Source organism: Etheostoma spectabile, chromosome 13 (genome assembly GCF_008692095.1).
Source record: "Etheostoma spectabile isolate EspeVRDwgs_2016 chromosome 13, UIUC_Espe_1.0, whole genome shotgun sequence".
Taxonomy (NCBI): domain Eukaryota; kingdom Metazoa; phylum Chordata; class Actinopteri; order Perciformes; family Percidae; genus Etheostoma; species Etheostoma spectabile.
In genome coordinates, this window is record NC_045745.1 from 20,313,143 (window position 1) to 20,335,167 (window position 22,025).

The 22,025-nt window shown below is 40.9% G+C and overlaps 1 protein-coding gene across 3 annotated transcripts in view; it reads left to right on the forward strand.

Annotated features, from left to right (window-relative positions):
* Positions 1-634: 634 nt before the first annotated feature.
* fgf13b (fibroblast growth factor 13b) overlaps positions 635-22,025 on the forward strand; it is a 23,554-nt gene continuing 2,163 nt past the window's right edge. The window contains exons 1-4 of one of the 3 annotated variants that reach the window (XM_032534110.1): positions 635-898; positions 11,354-11,464; positions 16,442-16,545; positions 17,758-17,956. In XM_032534110.1, coding sequence (XP_032390001.1) covers positions 850-898; positions 11,354-11,464; positions 16,442-16,545; positions 17,758-17,956 — 463 coding nt within the window. In that variant the 5' untranslated portion in view covers positions 635-849. Of the gene's footprint in view, positions 899-6,898; positions 7,122-10,023; positions 10,848-11,353; positions 11,465-16,441; positions 16,546-17,757; positions 17,957-22,025 lie in introns of those variants that run through there. The other 2 variants (XM_032534111.1, XM_032534109.1) reach the window with 2 other exon arrangements.

Below are 22,025 nucleotides of genomic sequence, written 5' to 3' on the forward strand. Positions count from 1 at the left end.
TTATTTTTTACTAATGCTAATACCTTATGAGCCATTAATAAGAACTATATGCCCTACTAATCTTTATAACTGGAGGTATCACTTATACCTGGTCAAATCTTAGTAAGACTTCATCATTAATGAGTTACTAATGGCTTATTAGCATTAGTAAATGATATTAGTCCCTCATTTTCCAATAAATGGTCTTTAATAAATAGTGGCCATACATTTCACACTTTCTATATGCCATCAGAAAACATTGCTGTCACAAATAAATAAATAAATAAATAAATAAAATAAAACAATACATGTTATTATGACAAGCTATCAAGTCTGCAGTTGTAGGCCTACCTGTTAATACTTTATTGTTGAGGATTTTCCACATTGGGAACCCAAAAAATTATTATTATAAGAGATCTATGCCTATAATTAAGCATTATGTATCTACCATTAATAAAGCCAATAGTTACAGCTTATAAACCTTTTATAAATGGAGCCGGTTAGTAGGCCTAATTGGTAGGCTAACTTCAATTATTAAAATCATCCCTATAGGATGTTTGAATTGTATTGCCTTGCGCGTGTACATATTTGTCACATCTTTCTTTGTCTCTCAATGTGCGCGAGCGAGGGTAATTCTGCGCGCGCACGTTCGGGAGCGCTGCTGCCGGTGTGTGTCGGCGTTTAAAAGCGCGACGGGTCGTCAGATTGAGCCGGACTCGGACTGTGGAGAGGCGGAGAGGGACTGCGAGAGTTGGACTGCTACCGGCGAGTGTGTGGAGTAAAGAAATCTGACGAGGATGGAAGAGTAAAACGGCGAGCCTGCATCTGACACCTGAACTTTGACTCAACAACCAGCAGCGGCGGTGCTCCATGAGCGGAAAAACGAAGAGCAAGGAGTATAAAGACCATGCCGCCAAAGGTGAGTGATGACGAACACGAGTCTGATACAAAGAGGGATGTGGATGATTACAAGCCTTTTTTTTTCTTTTATTGTGAGCATAAAGTGGAAATATCTGGTATTGTGACGATGCTGAGACAGCTCGTCACTTATTCCCTCCACAAAAAAGGGAAACTGAAAATAACTAGCCTACTTTAAGATATCGTTGGACGTATGTTTTAAAATAGGCAATGAAACCCCCTTCAGAAAATGCAATTGTGTATAAAAAAAGAGGTTGATGTTGGCACGTTGTAATCATGTTTTCTATGTCGCCTAGGGGTCAGTTTACCGCTTTAACAGAGGAGACATGATGTTTATTACATTGTGCTCAAGGTGAAACATCCAGTATCTATATTATAAAAGCACTGACATACAGACCATCTCCCCCACAGAAGGGTTTCTGGGTCTCAGATGGGATTTCAGCAACGCGCGCACACAAATTACAGTAATAAAAAAAAAAATCACGCGCGATACACCGCAAAGGAAGCTGGGAAACTATCATTTCCGTGGAAACAAAAAAGGTTAGTTGCCCACATAATCTATGCATGAGACCTGTATTCATTCATTCAAAAAAAAAAAAAAAAAAAAAAAAAAAAAAAAAAAAAAAAAAAAAAGCAGACAGATGCAGCGTGCAGGGATTTTTGTCATGCTACTGTCTTCTACAGAATGCATAAAAACAGTAACTTAATCAAGTATTTGGTTAATTTTCTTTCTTATTTAAACAATATTTTTGTTTACGTGTTTGTCCATGTCCCCATAGAAAGTAGCCTAATACAGGAATAAATGTTGTTATCCAGAGTCCACAAGAGTAAAAATAAAAAGCTAAATACGGGCATTAGAAACGGCTTGCTAAAAGTTGTGCCTTTAAGTACATTTAAACAAAAAATGATAGATTGACGAGATCTTTGACACAATTTGTTGACATATCATACAAGAAAGGAGAGAACAAGGAAGCCATGTTTATAGTTTTGTGGAAATACTGGATTAAAATGTTGGTTTTGCTCTGGGCAAAATATACTCTTCCCAGGAAGACAACAACAACATGTTTACGGTCTTCCTGGGAAGAGTATATTTTTGGATTTATTTATGGATGAATGGATGAATTTATGGATGGATGAATGGATGGATATATGGATGTATGGATGGATGTCCTATAGGGGATTGGTATCTACGGCCAGATGGTAGCAGTGTGAAGACTGGGTTGAGGGGGTGCCTGGGCTCATGTGCTATGGTGTGTGCTCTGCATGTAATGACTTTGCTGTTGAGGTGTGAAAGGTTGGAGATGGATAGGCCAATCATTTTGGAGGCAGAAACCATAGATATAAAACTGTGAAGTTAGATTGTGCAAGCAGTTTATAATGCCCTCTACTTAAGGGGCCCTAACACTAACCTTAAGCCAATCCCTGAAGTATTTTTCTTGCTGAAACTTAACTAGTTCTTTTTTACAGTGTTAATCACGTGATTAAAACTTCCACTGTAGTCACGTGTTACGGTCACGCGTTTAAAACAACCGTGTGGCCTTTTCACGGTGTTAAGAAGAACAATAATTTATGTTGTTTTGGGAATCACTGGCAATCAACGTATTATTTCCCTTATGGATGAGGACGCGTTTTAATTTTTACAGAAAAACAAACTAACAAATTAAGAACCAACAAACAAATCAGAAAATGTTAAAAATGAGTACCTAATGATGCTTCAAGAAGTTACTATTTTCTCATTCACAGATCTGACAAAAGGTTGGATTAAGGGCTGTTCTTGGTGTGGACGGCAATTTCAGCGGCTGTGGAACCTAATGTGCCAGTAGGGGTTGCAATAGCAATGGCATGTTGAACTGAAACGGACTACTGTTGGCAGAATAGTAAAACTTAATTTATGGTAACCTTTACTCACAAAGCACCTTCAATGGTTACAAAGCAAACAAATTAATAAACAAGAAAGCATATAAAACCAAGCCAATAAACAAGAAGGGGTAATTTATAAGATAATCTATCCACTGAGAGACCAGAACAATAATAACCCCTGCAAATTAAAATGGATTCCAATGCAACAGTCCTGCAATAAATTCTGCCTTTGTGACACCAAATATAAACCTTTCAGTACAATGTTGCCCCGTACAACTTCAACACATACCATAGTAGTTCCAATAAAACGGAAAATTGTAAGCATATTTGTTGAAGCGCCATGCAGTACACATGTCCTTCTTTGCTCTTGCTCAGTGTGTAGGAAGCCTGAACTAAAGGAGCATCACTCCCAAATGGCTGGACTATATCATGACTTTGAATTAGATTTTAATGATGAAAGTAACAATTAGCCACGTGTATAATTATACTAACAGTATGAGTTATAAAAAAATAAAATAAAATTGTTACTGAACAAGTTACTGCAACCGTTCCTCAGGCCACATTCATCACAGTGACTCGTTTAAAGCTGCTCAACATACTGTAACACAGAGTCAAACGACTCCAGCAACGTTTGCTCTTTCTATCGCAGAAAAACACATCACGTCTGATGTACCTTTTGACTAAAATATCTTGAGCAATGACTCAGTCCCCCTCGGGTGGACAGACAGGCAGCATTATATGCCACCTTGTTCTGTTCTTTATAATAGTGGCATTAAGGATTACGTTTGGATAGAACAAAAACTCATTAACATCTTGTTCTTAAAGAGATTAGGCTTATAAATGTGAATTAAAACTATATGTGTGTGTGTGTGTGTGCGTGTGCGGACTCATAAATTGGCAGCAGGAGAGGATTCACCATAGAGACACTATTGTTAATTAACCCTCATTGTGACCCAGCAATAAGGCAGGCAGCAGAGGTCAACATTGCACAGCAATTAAGACCCATCCAATAAACCACTGAACCACATTTTCTTTTACTGATGTAGTGATGTCACCAACAACTTTCTGGAATATCTGCATGAATAAAAACAAAACTTCCTGCTCACAATTAACGTTATTTACCTTTTCAGTGTGTTACGTCATGAAAAAAGTGGAACATTTGTGTCATACCTTGCTGTAATTTCATAAAATATCATACAAACGGTACCCATTGGTGAGAATGTCTTGCTCCTGGTGACAAACTAGTCCAATTTGTGTCAATCAATCAAACTTTTTAATAGAAAAATATTGTTTTGCCATAGCTACAGTAGATGAGGTCTGTCATAAACTGGGACTCCTGGCAGTTTAGAAGTACAGACGAAAGTAGAAATGTGATGCCGACTAGGATGTATTGGTAGTTCTTAATGGAACAAAACTTTGTCTCTGTAGCACACACACACACACACACACACACACACACACACACACACACACACACACACCCACACACACACCACACACACACACACCCACCCACACACACACACACACACACACACACACACACACACACACACACACACACAGCACCATCTAGTGGCTGATAATATGAATCACTGGTAGTGAATGATGGCTGAAACCGAGAGGAGCTTAATAGAGGTTTCTTTTTTTGAATGGACAAGAGTGATTGGACACTGGCAACCTGCCCAGGTGGATGACTTAGGAACATTTGCCAAAAACGTAGTCCTAACTGCTGGCATCTTTGTGGCTTGCTATTTCAGGCCAAGGCTACGAGGATATTTTGGGAGGCGTGATACAATTGGTTTAATGCTAGAATGGTATTCCAGTTCAGGTGAAACAAATAAAATTAAATAAATAATGAAAAGAAATCTGACACACAGTGATCCGTTCATCTGCTTGATCTAATCGAATAATTTCCTCATCCCAGGAAGCCATGGCAGGATTGCGGAGCAAAAACAGATTTCTGAGATTTTGAAAAACAGAATGAGAAGCACATTTCTATCAAATGTTTTTTTCTTGGATAACTTTGATGTTTCTTATTCTATTAGCTTTACTTTCCAAGTTGCTGAGCGTGCATGTTCTCCAGCAACATCCTGCCTCACTGCCTTCAATGGCTTTTACAGGCTCCTGCAGTATATGCAGCAACAGACACTCTGCAATCTGTAATAGTTTGTGTGTCATCTCAGTAATATGGATGCTGTTGTGTTTTAACAGGCTGCTTCCCAGGAAGCACTGTAACAGCACAACAATGTAAAGGTCTAATAATATAGAGGGACTGACTGTGTGGTCATGTAGACTGTGTGTAATTCTGGACTGGCAGCATTGCTCTCAGTGTGGTTACTATATATATATATATATATACTCACCGGCCACTTTATAGTACACCTGTCCAACTGCTCGTTAACACTTAATTTCTAAGCAGCCAATCACATGGCGGCAACTCAGTGCATTTAGGCATGTAGACATGGTCAAGAGAATCTCCTGCAGTTCAAACCGAGCATCAGTATGGGGAAGAAAGGTGATTGGAGTGACTTTGAACGTGCATGATTGTGGTGCCAAAGGGCTGGTCTGAGTATTTCAGAAACTGCTAATCTACTGGGATTTTCACGCACAACCATCTCTAGGGTTTACAGAGAATGGTCTGAAAAAGAAAAAACTCCATTGAGCGGCAGTTCTGTGGGCGGAAATGCCTTGTTGCCAGAGGTCAGAGGAGAATGGCCAGACTGGTTTGAGCTGATAGAAGGGCAACAGTGACTCAAATAACCCCCTTACAACCAAGGTGGGCAGAAGAGCATCTCTGAACGCACGTCGTCGAACTTTGAGGCAGATGGGCTACAGCAGCAGAAGACCACATCGGGTGCCACTCCTTTCAGCTAAGAACAGGAAACTGAGACTACAATTTGCACAAGCTCATCGAAATTGGACAAATGAAGATTGGAAAAACGTTGCCTGGTCTGATGAGTCTCGATTTCTGCTGCGACAGTCGGATGGAGGTCAGAATTTGGCGTCTACAACATGAAGCATGGATCCATCCTGCCTTGTATCAACGGTTCAGGCTGGTGGTGGTGGTGTCATGGTGTGGGGAATATTTTCTTATCACTCTTTGGGCCCTTGGTACCAATTAGCATCGTTGCAACGCCACAGCCTACCTGAGTATTGTTGCTGACCATGTCCATCCCTTTATGACCATAATGTACCCAACTTCTGATGGCTACTTTCAGCAGGATAATGCGCCATGTCATAAAGCTGGAATCATCACAGACTGGTTTCTTGAACGGACAATGAGTTCGCTGTACTCAAATGGCCTCCACAGTCACCAGATCTCAATCCAATAGAGCATCTTTGGGATGTGGTGGAACGGGAGATTCGCATCATGGATGTGCAGCCGACAAATCTGCGCAACTGTGTGATGCCATCATGTCAATATGGACCAAACTCCCTGAGGAATGCTTCCAGCACCTTGTTGAATCTATGCCACGAAGATTGAGGCAGTTCTGAAGGCAAAAGGGGTCCAACCCGTTACTAGCATGGGGTACCTAATAAAGTGGCCGGTGAGTGTATATATATATATATATATATTATATATATATATCTATATATATATATATAATATGCTTAGTGCATGTGCATATATGATAGCCTGCAGACCCACTGAGGACAGTACAAAGCCATTAGGTGTGTTTTATTTAAAAAAATATATCCTGGAATCAAGGACATTTTGCTGGTTTTTACTTTTTCCCAAGGTTATAACAAAAATTCAAAAATTCCACTCAATATATTTGGTTACGGAGTGGATACTAGAAATTAAAGGTATTTTGTGGGAGAGAAATAGTTTAGGTTATAAATAGTTTGAGGGAAGGGACTACCTGGTTTGTTATTTTGTTGCTGGGAATACTTATTTGTTTGAATTCAATCCAGCTCTGTGTCATGGCAAGGCGGCAAAGGGAAATACATGTCTGTTAGGTTTAGGTATTTAGTTAGAATGTATGGCTTTATGGAGTCTGGTTAAAGTTAGGAGTTACTGGATCAAACACACGCACAGACCCACACACGCACACGCACACACGCACACACTGGCTCCCTCACTCTCTTATTGTGCCAGATCAGCGGGGCCTTGCGATGAATCATTAATGACCGGTTCCAACGGCTTAATGGCCTCTAATGTTCTGTAATGATCTCCCGTCAACGCCATGTGCGCGGCCTTAATGGATCCAATGCCGTGGAGAATTCGTTGGTTTGAACTTCAGTAGTTCCTGCTCTTTTCCTCGAGCAGCGCACAACAGGAAGTACGAGACGCCATGAGCACAAGGCTCCGTAACTCCACGGGCGCAGGATGAGTTTCCCTATCCGCCGATCGACCTCAGGTAGGACTCGGCCTGAAATAACGAGATTTGACCCAGCCTATACGCACATAACCTAATAATTCTTAAAAAAAGACCTGTACGAAAATTAACACAAATCGGCAGTTTGTGTATAACATGCTTCGGGAATAGACTGTTATAGGGGAGAAAGGATAAAACGATAAGGTCGACAGAAGTATTTAAAGGGACTTTTCTAAAACACCGTCTTGGTGCTCATGTTGATGTTACAGATACATTTTGTTTTAAGCGGTTTTTAAAATATTAAATTTTCGATTTCATAAAGTTGTTTGAAAAAATTCGATTAGTTTTGCTATGGAGAAAGGTGTGTTTTGTGCCTCAAAACTTGAAGCGCTGTCCGTGGTGCTGAAAGACGCGCCCGGCGCGCCCCTCGGATCCGAACAATCACTGAACAAACCGTTTCATTAGATACATGCACCAATTTATTAACATTCATAATTCACGGTATTTTATTTATTTCACAACTCCAACGTTCAAACCATTTTAGAACTTAATAGAAGTCTCAGTTGGGAAATGCAAAATAAATTGCGGCTTGCAGGGTGGTTTCTTACTTCCTCTACTTAAACAAGATGAACCAAATAGCACCTTTACGGAAATGTCCAAAACACATATACACAAATTCGTTGTGAACATGTGTCACAGGTCTCAGTGGTGTGCTGCAAAGTGTTTAACTCTATTATGAACACTGCCGCGTGCTGCTGGGTTACTTATCATACTCTAACTGGCATTCATGGTTAGACTGAGAATCACACACATAAGGGCTCTCTCTGGATATTTGCTGTAAATATACTGTAAATATACTGTAAATATACTGTAGTTTTGTCCGTCAGGATTAACTCCCTCTTCCCAACTTTTTTTGTCAATTCTACTGCCAGTAGGGGGCGCTACGGATCTCCATCCAAACAGGCTTTTACCCATATAATTGAAACAAGATTTAACATCTCAAATGTATCTTTTAAACCCCGTTTTTTCTTTGGGAATGTGATTGTGTATGCAACAATCTATATAGACTTTATTCTGAAAATACTCTATGCTATCCATTTATTTCACTGGGATTTTTTTTATCCTGAAAACAAAACTGTTACTAATTCTCCCCTCTGTGTTATTAAACTGCTTAGTTGTTTCCATTGATGGGTAATCTCTATTGATTGATGTGTTTCATTTAACATTCCAATTTGTTATTGTGATGATTTAAGACTAAAGGGGGAGAGTTTGTGGTATTAATGTTCCTCAGAGGCACCTTGAATCTGGTTTGTTTGTCCTGCAGCTTGTATTGTTACATTTTGTTACTATAGTTTGTGTGGCCTTTGCTTTTAGGGGCACGTGGTGCGGATTTAAAAGCAAGAAGCTCATAAATAAAAGATGAAGGCCTAGCTTTCAGTCAATTCATTACAGTGGTTGTATGCATTTGCTTTCATATTTTGAGATGAGCTCACAGCTTGGTTATGAAATGTTTTTATGGCTGAAGTGGCGTCTCTATGATGGAATGCACAGCATGTGGGTTGAGCTGTATGCTAACACCTACACAATATTTATCTATACATTTACAAGTGTCTTACCTAACCTGACGGCCATGTAACTGCAACTGCTTCAGTCAAGGACAGGCTAAAGGCTCAATTCAGTGACTGACCAGGTCCTGACCAGTATCTGTCCACAGTCCATCACTTTCTCCTCCACCCACTAGCTTATTTTCACAACAGGCTACTGCTTACCGAGTTTCCTCCTCTGCCAAGTTTCCTCCTCATCAGTCTTGTAATTCCCTGCTCACCACATCCTCTTGCTCTCCAGCCATCGATTTCACAACATTTTCCACTGGCAAACAGCATGCATCTGTGCCTGCTGCTCTGCACCTGGTGCCACAGGTCGACCTCCACTCTTTGTCAACTGCCTCTTCTTCTTCGAGACTGGTTGGGGTTTCAGTTGCCATGCGCCGTTGCAGCCTGTATCTGCCGCAGACAGCTGTGCATCCGTTTTCCTGCTGGGCTTGCCTGCGGCCAGTCGACGTTCACAGATGTCGGCTGATTACTGCTGCATGTGTGCCTCTGCTCTGGTGCAAATGCAAAGGGAACATCTAGAGAAAGGACAGAGCTCATCCGTATTGAAGCGCTGTCTCCGCTATTCACCACCTCCTTGCACGCTGCAGTCTTTCGGCAGCAGTGGTGAACCTCTGCACCAAAATAAGATGAGCCCCTCCTTTCTCCACACAGACACAGACCCCCCCCCCCCCCCCCCCCCCCCCCCCCCCCCCCCACACACACACACACACACACACACCTCTCTATTCCATTATTGTCCCTTCATTTACCTTTTCTCATCCTCTGTGCTTTATTTCCTCATGCCTACTCATATTAATATATATTTCCCTTCTCTCTCTAGCCCTTACTCTCTCTACCACTCACACAACCAATAGCCTACTGTATAGGCCTCTCTCTCCCATTCTTCATTTTTTCCCTCTTTTTGCTCTCTGTCATTCCTCTCTTTTCCCCATCCATTTGTAGGCTGTGTATTATCTACAAGCTTCTCTCTCACTCAATATCCCATTTTCTCCCTTCCACCCCCTTTTTCCATTATCCCTCCTCTAATTAATTCACATGCCTGTCCCCTTTTTCTCTCTTATTTCGCAGTTTATTTTTTTCCTCGCTCCTCCTACAATCTATCTCCCACTCCCTTCCCTCTCCCACAGCCAATCTCCCTGCCTATCACACATCAGTATTCGGTCTATCATGTAAATATCATGCCACGTGGGGCTCAGGGCTACAGGTGTCCAATGAAGAAGAGCTGTCCACTCCAAAGCCATTCGACCCCCTCCCCACACATACAAACATGCTACCCCCCCCCGTCCCCGTCCCAAACACACGTAGGCTACACACATGCTGCCCCCCCCCAAACACACACACACACACCCCTTATTCGTTCTTCTTCCTCGGGGCGGGCAGGGCTGCAGCAGTTTTTATGAACGGAACGGCTCGTGCCGTTTCATTGACAAACATTTTCCGGTTGCTGCATCGAAGAGCGGAGCACCGCCGGGGGAGCAGTGCGGAGCAGCAGCAGCAGAAAGCAGAAGGCAGCAGCTGCAGTGAGCAACAACAACCCCCGGTGTTTAAAAGCTGTTGATTCGCCACCTTGACCCGGACCGGATCCTCACGCAACCCCTCTTCCTCCTTCACGCTCTCTGGAGACGGCCAGAAGAATCACCTGAGGGGGACTCACTCAGACAGCTTTTGCCACTCAGTTGTTCCCTATGAAGGACGTGATGCGGCGTCGTTAACGCTCACTCACTGACAGGGGTTTGTTTAAGGACTTCCACGAAGCGCCCGGACGCAGCGATGGAGGATTCTGGATGCTTTTTAAAATCACGAGACTGCAGCGACCGGTGTGTGATGCGAACTGAGCGGTGGGTGGTGTAGACTCCCACCCCGCACCCCACACACCCCCACCGACTTATCCGTGAACACACCCCATCCCTCCCAACCTGGACCCACAGCCGTGTTTCACTTCACCGAGAGAACATGTCACGGGCAGCGGCTATCGCGAACTCCCTGATCCGTCAGAAGCGACAGGCGAAGGAGCGGGAGAAGGCGAACGCTTGTCGCGGCAGCGGCAGCCCGAGCAACAGCAAGGGCACAAACGAGAAGCAGAGCAAGCTTAACGTGTTCTCGCGTGTCAAATTGTTTGGATCAAGGAAGAAACGGAAGAGAAAGCGACCACCAGGTCAGAGTGGGGGCTGCACCACCACCTCAACCATCTTCACAACCACCAGCATCATTACTATCATCACCACCAACACCATTTTCTCTCATCACTGAGGCTGGTCCTTCATCATTCGTCACCCTCTGGATAGTCTCCTTCTGGCACTGGCTAAAGAATTCATCCAGTTGCATGACAACACATACATCATGTGAACAATTTTGCATTGTCCTGCTGCAAAGTGTTGTAGCAGCATGTGTCTGTGATAGTTGATGGAGATTTCATTTAAACAGGATCCCAATTTAGGCAGAGCTTAAGCTACTCCTGTTATGCTACATCCGAGTTATTCTTTTAAATATGTACGCAACAATGTTCCTGGGGTCAGGGATCAACAGCGATTGGATATGTAAACATCTTTTCCTCTTATACTTCCAGCTTCTTGGAGACTGCTGGATGTGTTACTTGTGAAGACTTGACCGTGATAAGGAGTGAATACAGTTAATGCGTGTCCTCTCCTCTGCCCCTCTCAGAGCCCCAGTTAAAGGGCATTGTGACCAGGCTTTCCAATTGCCAGGGCTTCCAGCTGCAGATGCAGCCTGATGGCACTATTGATGGAACAAAGGATGAAGACAGCACCTATGGTAAGTATAACTCTAGCTTATGCATGTGCAGATAAAGAATACTGGCCATCCAAATTTGCCCATATCCACAGATTTTCTTAATTTGTCTATTTAAAAAATCAACTTGGGCTGCAACTAACCATTATTGTCTATATAGATTAGTCTACTGATACATTTCTTGACTCATTTTAGGGATGTCGCAACAATACTACAGTACTAAGTCAATTACAAAATATTGACACGTTTTAGAAAGGTGTGAAAATGTATCATAAATCGGGAGAAATGTGCAAGAATTGTGGAGGAAACCGGGACTGGGTAATGTAGGAAATACACGTAGTTCAACTCTTTGCACAAACTCTACATAACAGATCGTTTCTAGCCATAACCCAGAAGAACAGTTGGTGAATAGCCCTTCATCTCCATTCACCAGGTTGAAATCACACAAATGTTCCTAAATATAAATCCTCAGGCATTTTTGAGTAAAAGTTGGCAAAACATAGGGATTTATGTGAAAAACAGCAGACAGAATGTTGAAAACAAAAGACAGAATCAGACTAACTGGTGGTTTAGAAGTTCCAGGTGAACTGTACGGTACAGCCAGAGGCCTACCGCACTCAAGTCATCATAGACTAGGTTGAGTTTCAGATAATGTGACACCCTCTGGCATTTTTGAGTAAAAGCTGGCCAACAGACTGTGTGTATTTGAGTATGTCCATGTAAGAACGTCAACATCATGCTGGTGGCAGCAAAAGGTCTATATCTTAAAACCATCATCCTATTACATTATGTTAAGAGTGTTTATCACTTTTCAACATTTACATGTCCATGTAAACGAGTTTACGGACTAAAATTTCACCAAATTAAATTTTCTTTTGGTTTATTTATGCAAAAGATATTCATAGAAAGACTGGTGATGAATATTAAAAAGTGAGACAAATTAACAAATTAACAACACATCACGGTAATGTGTCACACCACTAACAGCTTGGAACAGATAAAGGAAATAAACAGTAAAATTGGCCTAAAATTACCTTTTTATGAAGTTGGACAACATTAGCGGAATAATAACTAAAACATGAACTGCATGGCATATTAAAATGAATGTTATTTAAACAATGGTACAACAACACTCCAATAGGATCACAACAGCACAGAGCAGTTCTCTTATTCAGTTCAGCAATTGCTACATTCTGCATCACTTGTCTTGCACTTGCATGCAGCAGAGCAACGTAGACAAGACTTTTTACATAGACATTGTGCACTCATACATCTTGAGGCGCAGGTGCAGCTGATTATTCCGAACGGTAGTCTGGGACCGCAGGAAGTGACATCAAGATGGGCAGCAGCTTAGAATCTTCCAGCCTCCACTCCATTGTCTCTGACAGAGGAAGGACAGCATAACGCTTGTTTGTATGACGCAACAAAGCAGTTTGGCAATGTGCTCGATGGATGTGAAACGACAGTGCATTACTGGTTGGCGCTAGACTTTCTGGAGCTCGGGACTGTAAAAACAGGAGTTCCCTTGCCTTGTTCATGCTGGTTACATTGGGTGTGCAATATACCTCGCACACAAATAATTCAGTGTCTTTCACAGTTTGGACATCCAGTTTGCCTGTATTACTGTGTTGAGTGTGTCGAGTTCATGGGCGGGAGCTTGTATAATTGGCACATAGCCAATACTTCTGAGTTGGTTGTGCAGATTGTATGATTGAAATTGATTTAATTATCTTTAGTCTTTGACTATCGTAGTGTGATACCTTCCTTCTGCTGCAATGAGGTCACTAGCAAGATGGACTGAAAGGATCTGGTCATCTTTTGAGGCTTCCAATATTCAATCACTTATGTTCGTTGTTGAGACCATGGCAAGTCTAACCTTTGAGTTCACTTCTTGGCAGAACATGCAGGCAGTTCATGGTCACAACAGAACTCCTTATCAATGTTGGACCAGCACCTTTATCCACATCTGCACAGTTTTCACTAGACTTTGTTTGCAGCCTGGAAAGGCTTTTACTTTTACTAGTAAAAGGCGCATCTGTGTTCTAGACAAGAAGCACTCCCTGTCAATTGCATCCCTGTGTTGAGGATCGTGAAGCTTTCCTCTACTTTCTGCAGATGCTTTTAGTGTCAAAAGGCCCTGTTCTGTCACATTGAATAGCTTATCTTTCTTGGATTCTTGACATAATCCACCTAAAAAAAAACTTTCTGTACTTGTTAATAGATGTTGCGCATGATGTAAATGTGGAATTTCCTGACATTTTAGAGGTCATCATGGAGTTTGCGCTCTAAGTTTCACACGAGAGATGCAGCTTGGAAAAGAGCAAAATGGATTCAGCAGAAAAAATACCCCTAGAAAAGTCTATTTGCCAACTTTTACTCAAAAATGCCTGAAGGTATCAATTATCTGAAAATTAACCTGGTCTATGATGACATGAGTGCAGTAGGCCTTTGGCTGTACCGTACAGTTCACCTGGAACTTCCAAACCACCAATTAGTCTGATTCTGTCTTTTGTTTTCAACATAAATCCCTATGTTAGCTATGATAGCTGAAATTAGCTAACTTCAGCCCAGTTCTATGTGAAAGACCAACACGTTGACAGCGCAGGTTGAATCATACTGTATGTAGTCTTTATTCTCAATTTGATTTACTTTTAAAAAGGAAGAAAACATGAAAACCACACATTACCGTATGTTTTGTATCCTATAAAAAGACAAACAAAACTTTTTGAACATTGTAACATATTGAAGGTTCAACATCGAGCAAGGTCTGATTTAATTCCCATAAGCTCATGTTGGTGTTTTCATCCAAACCAGTTTAAATCCAATTTAATGAATTTTACTCTTGAGGAAATCTGAGAGAATTGGCAAATCTCAGACAGACAGTCTCTCAGCAACATGTCCAGTGTTCATAAGTAGGAAACTGGTGGCTAATTTTAATCCAAACATCAGATGATATCATGGCAATGTGTTTAATATTTCCTGGTTAAAGAAATCAACTGAATATCCACAGGATGCACATTGCAAAAGATACTTGAACGGATCCAGTGAATACATTTTTTTCTCACTTGCTCTCCCTCTCTTTCTCACACACAAAAACACACGTAGGCTACAATGAGTGATTGAAACGGCTAACTCACTTCTGCTGCTGTTGTATAGACGGCAATCGCTCTCCTTCCCGTGCACAGTTGGTGTTGCCAGCATCAAGCATTAATCTCTTCTACTTCTCGGGCCACCAACTGTTGTATGTACAAATAGAAGGATGTGGCTAAAAAGGCAGTGGGTTCTGTAATTAAATGATTACACGGTGTATACATGATGTAAACGCCCACCCACGTAAAATCAGTCGACTGTGACTGAGTTTTAATGAATAATCCACGTATATCCACATATAGTCAGTCATAAAGAACACAATTGTCTAAATGAGTGTAATTAAAGGAGAGCCTGGCTCATCAAACTGCCTGGAATAATTATGCCGCCGCTACAAAGCTTTGACTATATTTTATGAATTATGATTTGCGTGGATGGGTAGAAAGGGGGGAAAACAACAACAAAATATGATAAATAGTATCATTGTCATCTTGTACACTTAAATGTCTACAAGATGAAGCTTTAAATCTATACTCATTTTGTTGCCACTGTAGATGCTTTCTGTTCATCCAACATGCCTGGAAATACCTTTTTAAATTAGTTTAAACAGTTGATGGAATACTCAGTGTAATGTGTTGAGTGTGGAACCCAAACCGCTTTAGGTGGTTATGTTTACAAATTATGCTGTAAAACTCACACAAACAGCCATTGCCAAAGCACCTTGAACCTTGCAGCGTCATTATGCCTGGAAATGTCCTCTTTACATCTTCAAAAGTAGGAATTAGTTATTAGTTATCAATTAGTTGAAACAGTTTTGATTGTTCATGATTGATTGATTGTGAGCTGTGTAGTGTATTGAGGGCAACCCAATTAACTGTTTCACTGCCAAATGGCATGCTGGGTACAGTAAAGCTTCCTCTCTGTCACCCACTGCAAAAAAGGGTCTTTCTGCAGACTACACAACACACCCTCTGAGCTAACTTCCTGGATTTACCTACTTATTTTAACCCTAACCATGAGCTTTTCCCTTAACTTAACCATGCAGTTTCAGTGCCTAAACCTAACCAAAATTAATCCAGTACATTCTAATACAGATGAAGAAAGAGAGACCGGAGATGCTACATTGTAGCAAACATTTCACATTTTAAGCATCAGCAATGCAACTGTAAGATTTTGTTGGCTCAAATAGCTAGCGGTTAGCAATAGGCATGGGCCGGTATGAGATTCTGAAGGTATGATAAAATATCACGGTTTCACGCCATTTCGGTATTGCAGTTACAGCTATAAATGTATTATTTTGAAATGTCTGGGTAAAAAAACTTTTTTTTCCATTGAACACAATGTATTTTATTTTTAAAACACGCTGCACATTGGCAGGGGATTTCTAAACTGCCCTTTCTGTCATTACCTTAGGAACGGTACCGTAGTATACCTTGAAAACGGTAACTGGCCCATGCCTGGCCAGCAAATGACGTGTATACTCTAGCATTGCAATTATGTCACACAAGGTGAATTGCTCAAGATCCAATGTAACACAGTAAGTGTGACGTTGTTTAGCGGTTCTCGAGAATGCTGCGTGACTCTGTGGCTTTAGTTATGAAACTTGTCCTTGCACTGCCAAATGTTTTCCAAACCCTACTTAGCTACGTGCATTTTGTCAATTCTAACCCTTCTCATTCCAAACTTAACAACAACCCCTTAATCATTGGTGTAATTCAGTGGCCTTAGCCACTGACCTTATAAAAATAGCTTTTTGTCGCAAAATGTCTAAATGCCTTTATACCAGATGCTACATTGACATTGCTGAGGATTTGTCTCTCTGTTCCCCTCTGTGCTCCCTGTGTGAGTGCTCATTCGTTTGTTGTGTGCGTTTGTCGTGTGTGTACTTGTGTGGGTTTCTGTGTGCATACATAGCTGTGTTCAACCTGATCCCAGTGGGGCTTCGTGTGGTGGCCATCCAGGGCGTCCAGACCAAACTCTATCTGGCAATGAACAACGAAGGCTTTCTCTACACCTCTGTAGGTCACCCCACACTCACAGAAACACCACACTCATCGTTACAGACGATTACAGACTGAAATATCCTTGGTAGAGTAATGAAGCAGCAGCTCTGTGTGACCAGTCTCATTATTATCCTGTCATCCCATCAATACTTTATCAACAGTGTTGCCTTGTGAATCAGTTGCCACTGGGTGTTACAATCCAAAGTCTGAGCCTTTCTAATCTATCTACTGATATTGTGGCTTCACAGGAGTGATATCAGATCATCCTCCAGCCTTTTTGTTTATCTCCCTTAAGTCGTACTTTGATAGGAAGATTACTTTTTGTCCATTTATACACACATTCTGAATTTTGTTTTTATGTCCCAGCTAGATTCACACAAACAATCCCACTGTGCATGTCTGTTCTTGTCAGAAGGCAGTGTTGGTGCAGCACAGTTTATTAAGTTCCTCACTTAAGCTCTTAAGCAGTGAGGGTGTGTAGATAAAATAACAAACAAATAACAAAAAAATAACATGCAACTTCAGAAATCTAAACAAGCCTGCAATACTAAAAGATGAAAACCAACAGAGAAAAATAGAAAAATTGCCCACACCTTAAAGTAATAACAGCCATGCAGCTACGCTTGGGCAGACAAGTATACCACTACAATATCTGGCCCATCACGTCCACTCCTGGAGGCTCTGCGTCTTCTCATCTCATATTAAATAAACACACAAGATATTTATAGATACGTACAGACAAAGCACATTTGTATTCATACTTAATCTGTTTGAATATCAAATATACAAAACTTAAGGAAAATTCATACAAGATTAATAAATGAGAGAGAGAAAGAGAATTCTTTCTGTATTTTTTGGTTTCCCCCTGTAACCTGGGCACTATCTTTCTCTCAGTGGGCTGGTTGGTATTCAAGGGAGTAGCCGGTTGCTATGGAGATGCAGGAATAAGGAAATGCAAATGTCAGCTGTCTTAAGTTGGTGCAGTTTGTTCTAGGAGACCCGGCCGAGATAATAATTCAAATAGTGGACTAACTGATGAATGAATACACTGATGGCAGAATGGAAGAAGGATTGAACACTTTTTAATGCAGTTTCCATTACAAACCCATACCTTCTGTGACTCAGCTCTTTTTCTGCAGCTGATGTCTCTCACCTCTCCACGTCTACTTAATCACCATCTGGTCTTCTTTTATAATTTGTTTTAATATCTGTCACACTTTGCTTCAGGAACATTTTACCCCGGAGTGTAAGTTCAAGGAGTCTGTGTTTGAGAACTACTACGTCACCTACTCCTCCATGCTGTACCGGCAGCAGGCTTCGGGTCGGGCCTGGTACCTGGGACTCAACAAGGAGGGTGGAGTCATGAAGGGGAACCACGTCAAGAAGAACAAGGCCGCAGCACACTTCATACCGAAACCACTCAAAGGTAAAGCCAATAGGAGAGTGGACTGCACCACTTAATAGCACAACATCTCATAAGAAGCAATAGACTAAAGTTCAAGTTCAAAATTAACTTGAATTTGAACAGGTTCTGAAAAAGTATGCGTATTTTTTATTAACTATAAACACTTTTAAAGCACACAAAATTCTCTAGAACATTAGCTTCTAAAGAGGGTAAGTTTCTTTGTGCTCAGCTAAAAGGATAACTACCATTTCTTTTCAACCTGGACCCTATTTCCCTAGGTTTTTGTGTCTAGTGACCGATGGGAACAACAATCTTTGAGGTTTACCTTCACAAAAGTGCTTGTTTTGCCACTGACAGGCTCAGATTAATATTCTGTGTCTGACAACATTATGGAAAGGATTTGTTAGGTCAAACCTGTTAAAAAGTAAGATCTTTTTTTAAACATGAAAACGTTTGCAATTGGGTTTGCTAAATACACTACAAACAAAACTACGAAAAGCCGTTTCAGGTTGTCTATCCACTTTTCCAACCATCACAACTCTAGTTTTGGTTGAACTAAAAACAGTTTACTGATTTACATGTGAATGGAGTCTAGTGGGTTTAGCGTTGATGACTTCAGAGCAGTTTCTGGTTAAACAGAAAGGTCTCAAAGACGTTTTAAAGGTCTATCTCTGAAGGGATCCTTTCCATAATGTTTTCAGAAACTTAGAATATTAATGTGAGCCTGTCAGTGGCAAAACAAGCACATTTATGAAGGTAAATACAAGCTGGACAATTGCCTTATTAACTTACATTGGAGCTTGTTTTGCTTGTTTTGCCACTTCCAACTGCAGCGATCTTGCTTCATACTGGACCAATGTCAAAGATTGTTGTTCTCATCAGTCACTTAGACACAAAAACATAGGAAAATAGGGTCCTGACTGAAGAAAAAAAAAACGGTAGTTGCACTTTAAATCTCAGATTAAGATGTGTAGCCTACATACAAGCAGGATTTTGCGATACCACGAATAGTTTGGAAGACAATCGGCCGCCAATATTAAACTTATGGACAGACGTGTGATGGAAACTTCAAACTTTCAGGATACAAACAGAGGCTATGTTTCAATATTTGTTCAACATGCCCATGTTCGCCTCCCCTAAGCACTAATGCATGGAAGAAATTCTGCTTATGCAAGATATAAGCATTGATATGATTTATCATGATACAGATCTGGTCTGGTCAAACCTGGTCTGGATCCCTCTTCCCTTAATAACTACCGCCCTATATCCAACCTCCCCTTTCTGTCTAAAACCCTCAAACGTATAGTTGCCTCACAATTACAAACTCATCTCCTTGCCAATAACAAATTACAAATTTCTTAATCTGAAACTCATGCAGCTGATTACCAAGCCTAATTGAAATGAGTCTGCAGGTGTTCATGATATGTAAAAAGCATTAATAATACTTTTAATAAATAATATTTAGATTGTGCCTTTCATACAATAAATAGGCCTACTGAACAGTAAGGAATTTGCATGACATAAGAAGACATAGAATGGACATAAAACAAGGATAGAAAACCATAAATAAGATGGACAATAAAACACACTTAAAGCAGTAGTGCTATGCCTACATCTGGCAGCCGATACGTATGGTTTAGGCTGAAAGTGAACGAGGGCAGGTGTGTTCCATTTCACTCCGCCACTCCTGCCCCGCCCACTTTCCCTCTGCTCTCCGCGCGACGTATGCTATGACGTCATATAAGAGCTGGAAGGAGGGCATGTTGAAAAAAACTAATGAAAAGCAGCCCGAGAATGGACTTTCAAATGAAAAAGGGAGAGATTGTGTCCAACAGTTACATCTTTTAAAATGATAACATATTTGTAATTTATTGATAAGACAAATTTATTGATCAAACTTTTATAGAAGAATTTTGTGTGTTAAAGAATCGGAAAACATAAGTGTTTTGCTATGATATTTATTATCAAATAAGTAGCAACCGGAGACAAAAACAAAAATAAAACCTCTTTTTATATTATTTACTAAAGAGGTACTCCACTGCTTTGGCATTGCACTCCTATAACATTATCAGTCTCAATGTATAGGCCTAACAGTAGCTAAATTGATGCAGCAAAACTGGAGATATTGTATTTCATGCATTCTTATTAAATGTCAAAACCTGGCACCTATGTTAACTGCAACTCGACCGCTGATCATTTAGTCGGAGATTCAGGTGTGTTACGTAGTAGCTGGTAATGTAGAGCCGCTAGCCTGGGGCTACAGAGGGCTGGTAAGCTCACGTCTTTCTAACTCCACACCCCCAGATAATTTTTACACGTGGTCTTCTTGTAGTCTTCGGCCCCAACCAACGCTGACTTAACTGGCATTACTGGAGGTTAACAGTTTTCTCTGTGGCCACAAAATACTTTTTTATAACTTATGAAACACAATATGTGACATCACATATTTCCAACTGAGCCCTGTCCATTTCAAACTGATGAGAAAAGCAAGGAGAAAAACATAAATATCTTATGTGAAATAACCAAACCATCATTCATTGTAGGAAGCTGATTGGGCCTATAACATGTCTGGAGGGGATCTTTAAATATTCATGATTAAAAGGTGCTCTAAGTGATGTCACGTGTGTTTTAGGTTACAACATTTGTGTTCACATACAGCAAACAACTCCTCACTATCCATGAGCTGCCTGTCCCCAGAACACCACCAGAAAACACAAAAAAGCAGTCTCTGTAGACAGCCCAGCATCAGCAACAAAACAAACTGTGCCCACCTGCACAACAATTTGACTCTAGTTGTCATTTTGCTCTGGTCTGATTTGTGTGAATGGCAACATGTGACATCACCTTTTTTCAACCAAACCCCTCCCACTTCAAATAACAAAAGTCCATCCTAAAGACAATGCAATAAAGTACACATTCAAATGTAAATACACAGTGTGAAATTCTGGAACTAGAACAATGTAAAAAGAACAAAAAACAGAGAGAAAAAGTAAAGATGGGCTTTAAATTAACAAAATTATATTAACAAAATGGATCACATGGCCGTGTGAAAGGAAGCCATATTTGTAAAACAAGATCATAAAAAACTGCTTTACGCTACCTACCGAACAACAAACAGCACACCGACGAAGATGGCAACAAGCAGAGGAACATAGCGAAGCATTTAGCAGCTAAAGAGCTCAAAGACTAATGGAGAGCAAAGACAGCTACAACAATGAACGACTATCGGAAAGAAACACAAATCCACGAAAATTGTGATTTATGTTAATGATGCATCACAGCTTGTCCCCGCTGCCTCCAAATGGGCAAAAAAGCAAAATAAAACAGAATAATTTGTTTATATAATAATTTATCACTAGAAATTGTCAACATTACTATATTTACACTCACCTAAAGGATTATTAGGAACACCTGTTCAATTCTCATTAATGCAATTATCTAATCAACCAATCACATGGCAGTTGCTTCAATGCATTTAGGGGTGTGGTCCTGGTCAAGACAATCTCCTGATCTCCAAACTGAATGTCAACATGGGAAAGAAAGGGGATTTAAGCAATTTTGAGTGTGACATGGTTGTTGGTGCCAGACGGGCCGGCCTGAGTTTTTCACAATCTGCTCAGTTACTGGGATTTTTACGCACAACCATTTCTAGGGTTTACAAAGAATAGTGTGAAAAGGAAAAAACATCCAGCATGCGGCAGTCCTGTGGGCAAAAATGCTGTGTTGATGCTAGAGGTCAGAGGAGATGGGCCGACTGATTCAAGCTGATAGAAGAGCAACTTGACTGAAATAACCCCTCGTTACAACCGAGGTTTGCAGCAAAGCATTTGTGAAGCCACACCCGCACAACCTTGAGGTTGATGGCTACAACAGCAGAAGACCCCACCGGTACACATCATCTCCACTACAAATAGGAAAAAGAGGCTACATTTGCAAGAGCTCACCAAATTGGACAGTTGAGACTGGAAAAATTTGCCTCGTCTGATGAGTCTCGCTTTCTGTTGAGACATTCAGATGGTAGAGTCAGAATTCGGCATAAACAGAATGAGATGGATCCATCATGGCTTGTTACCACTGTGCAGGCTGGTGG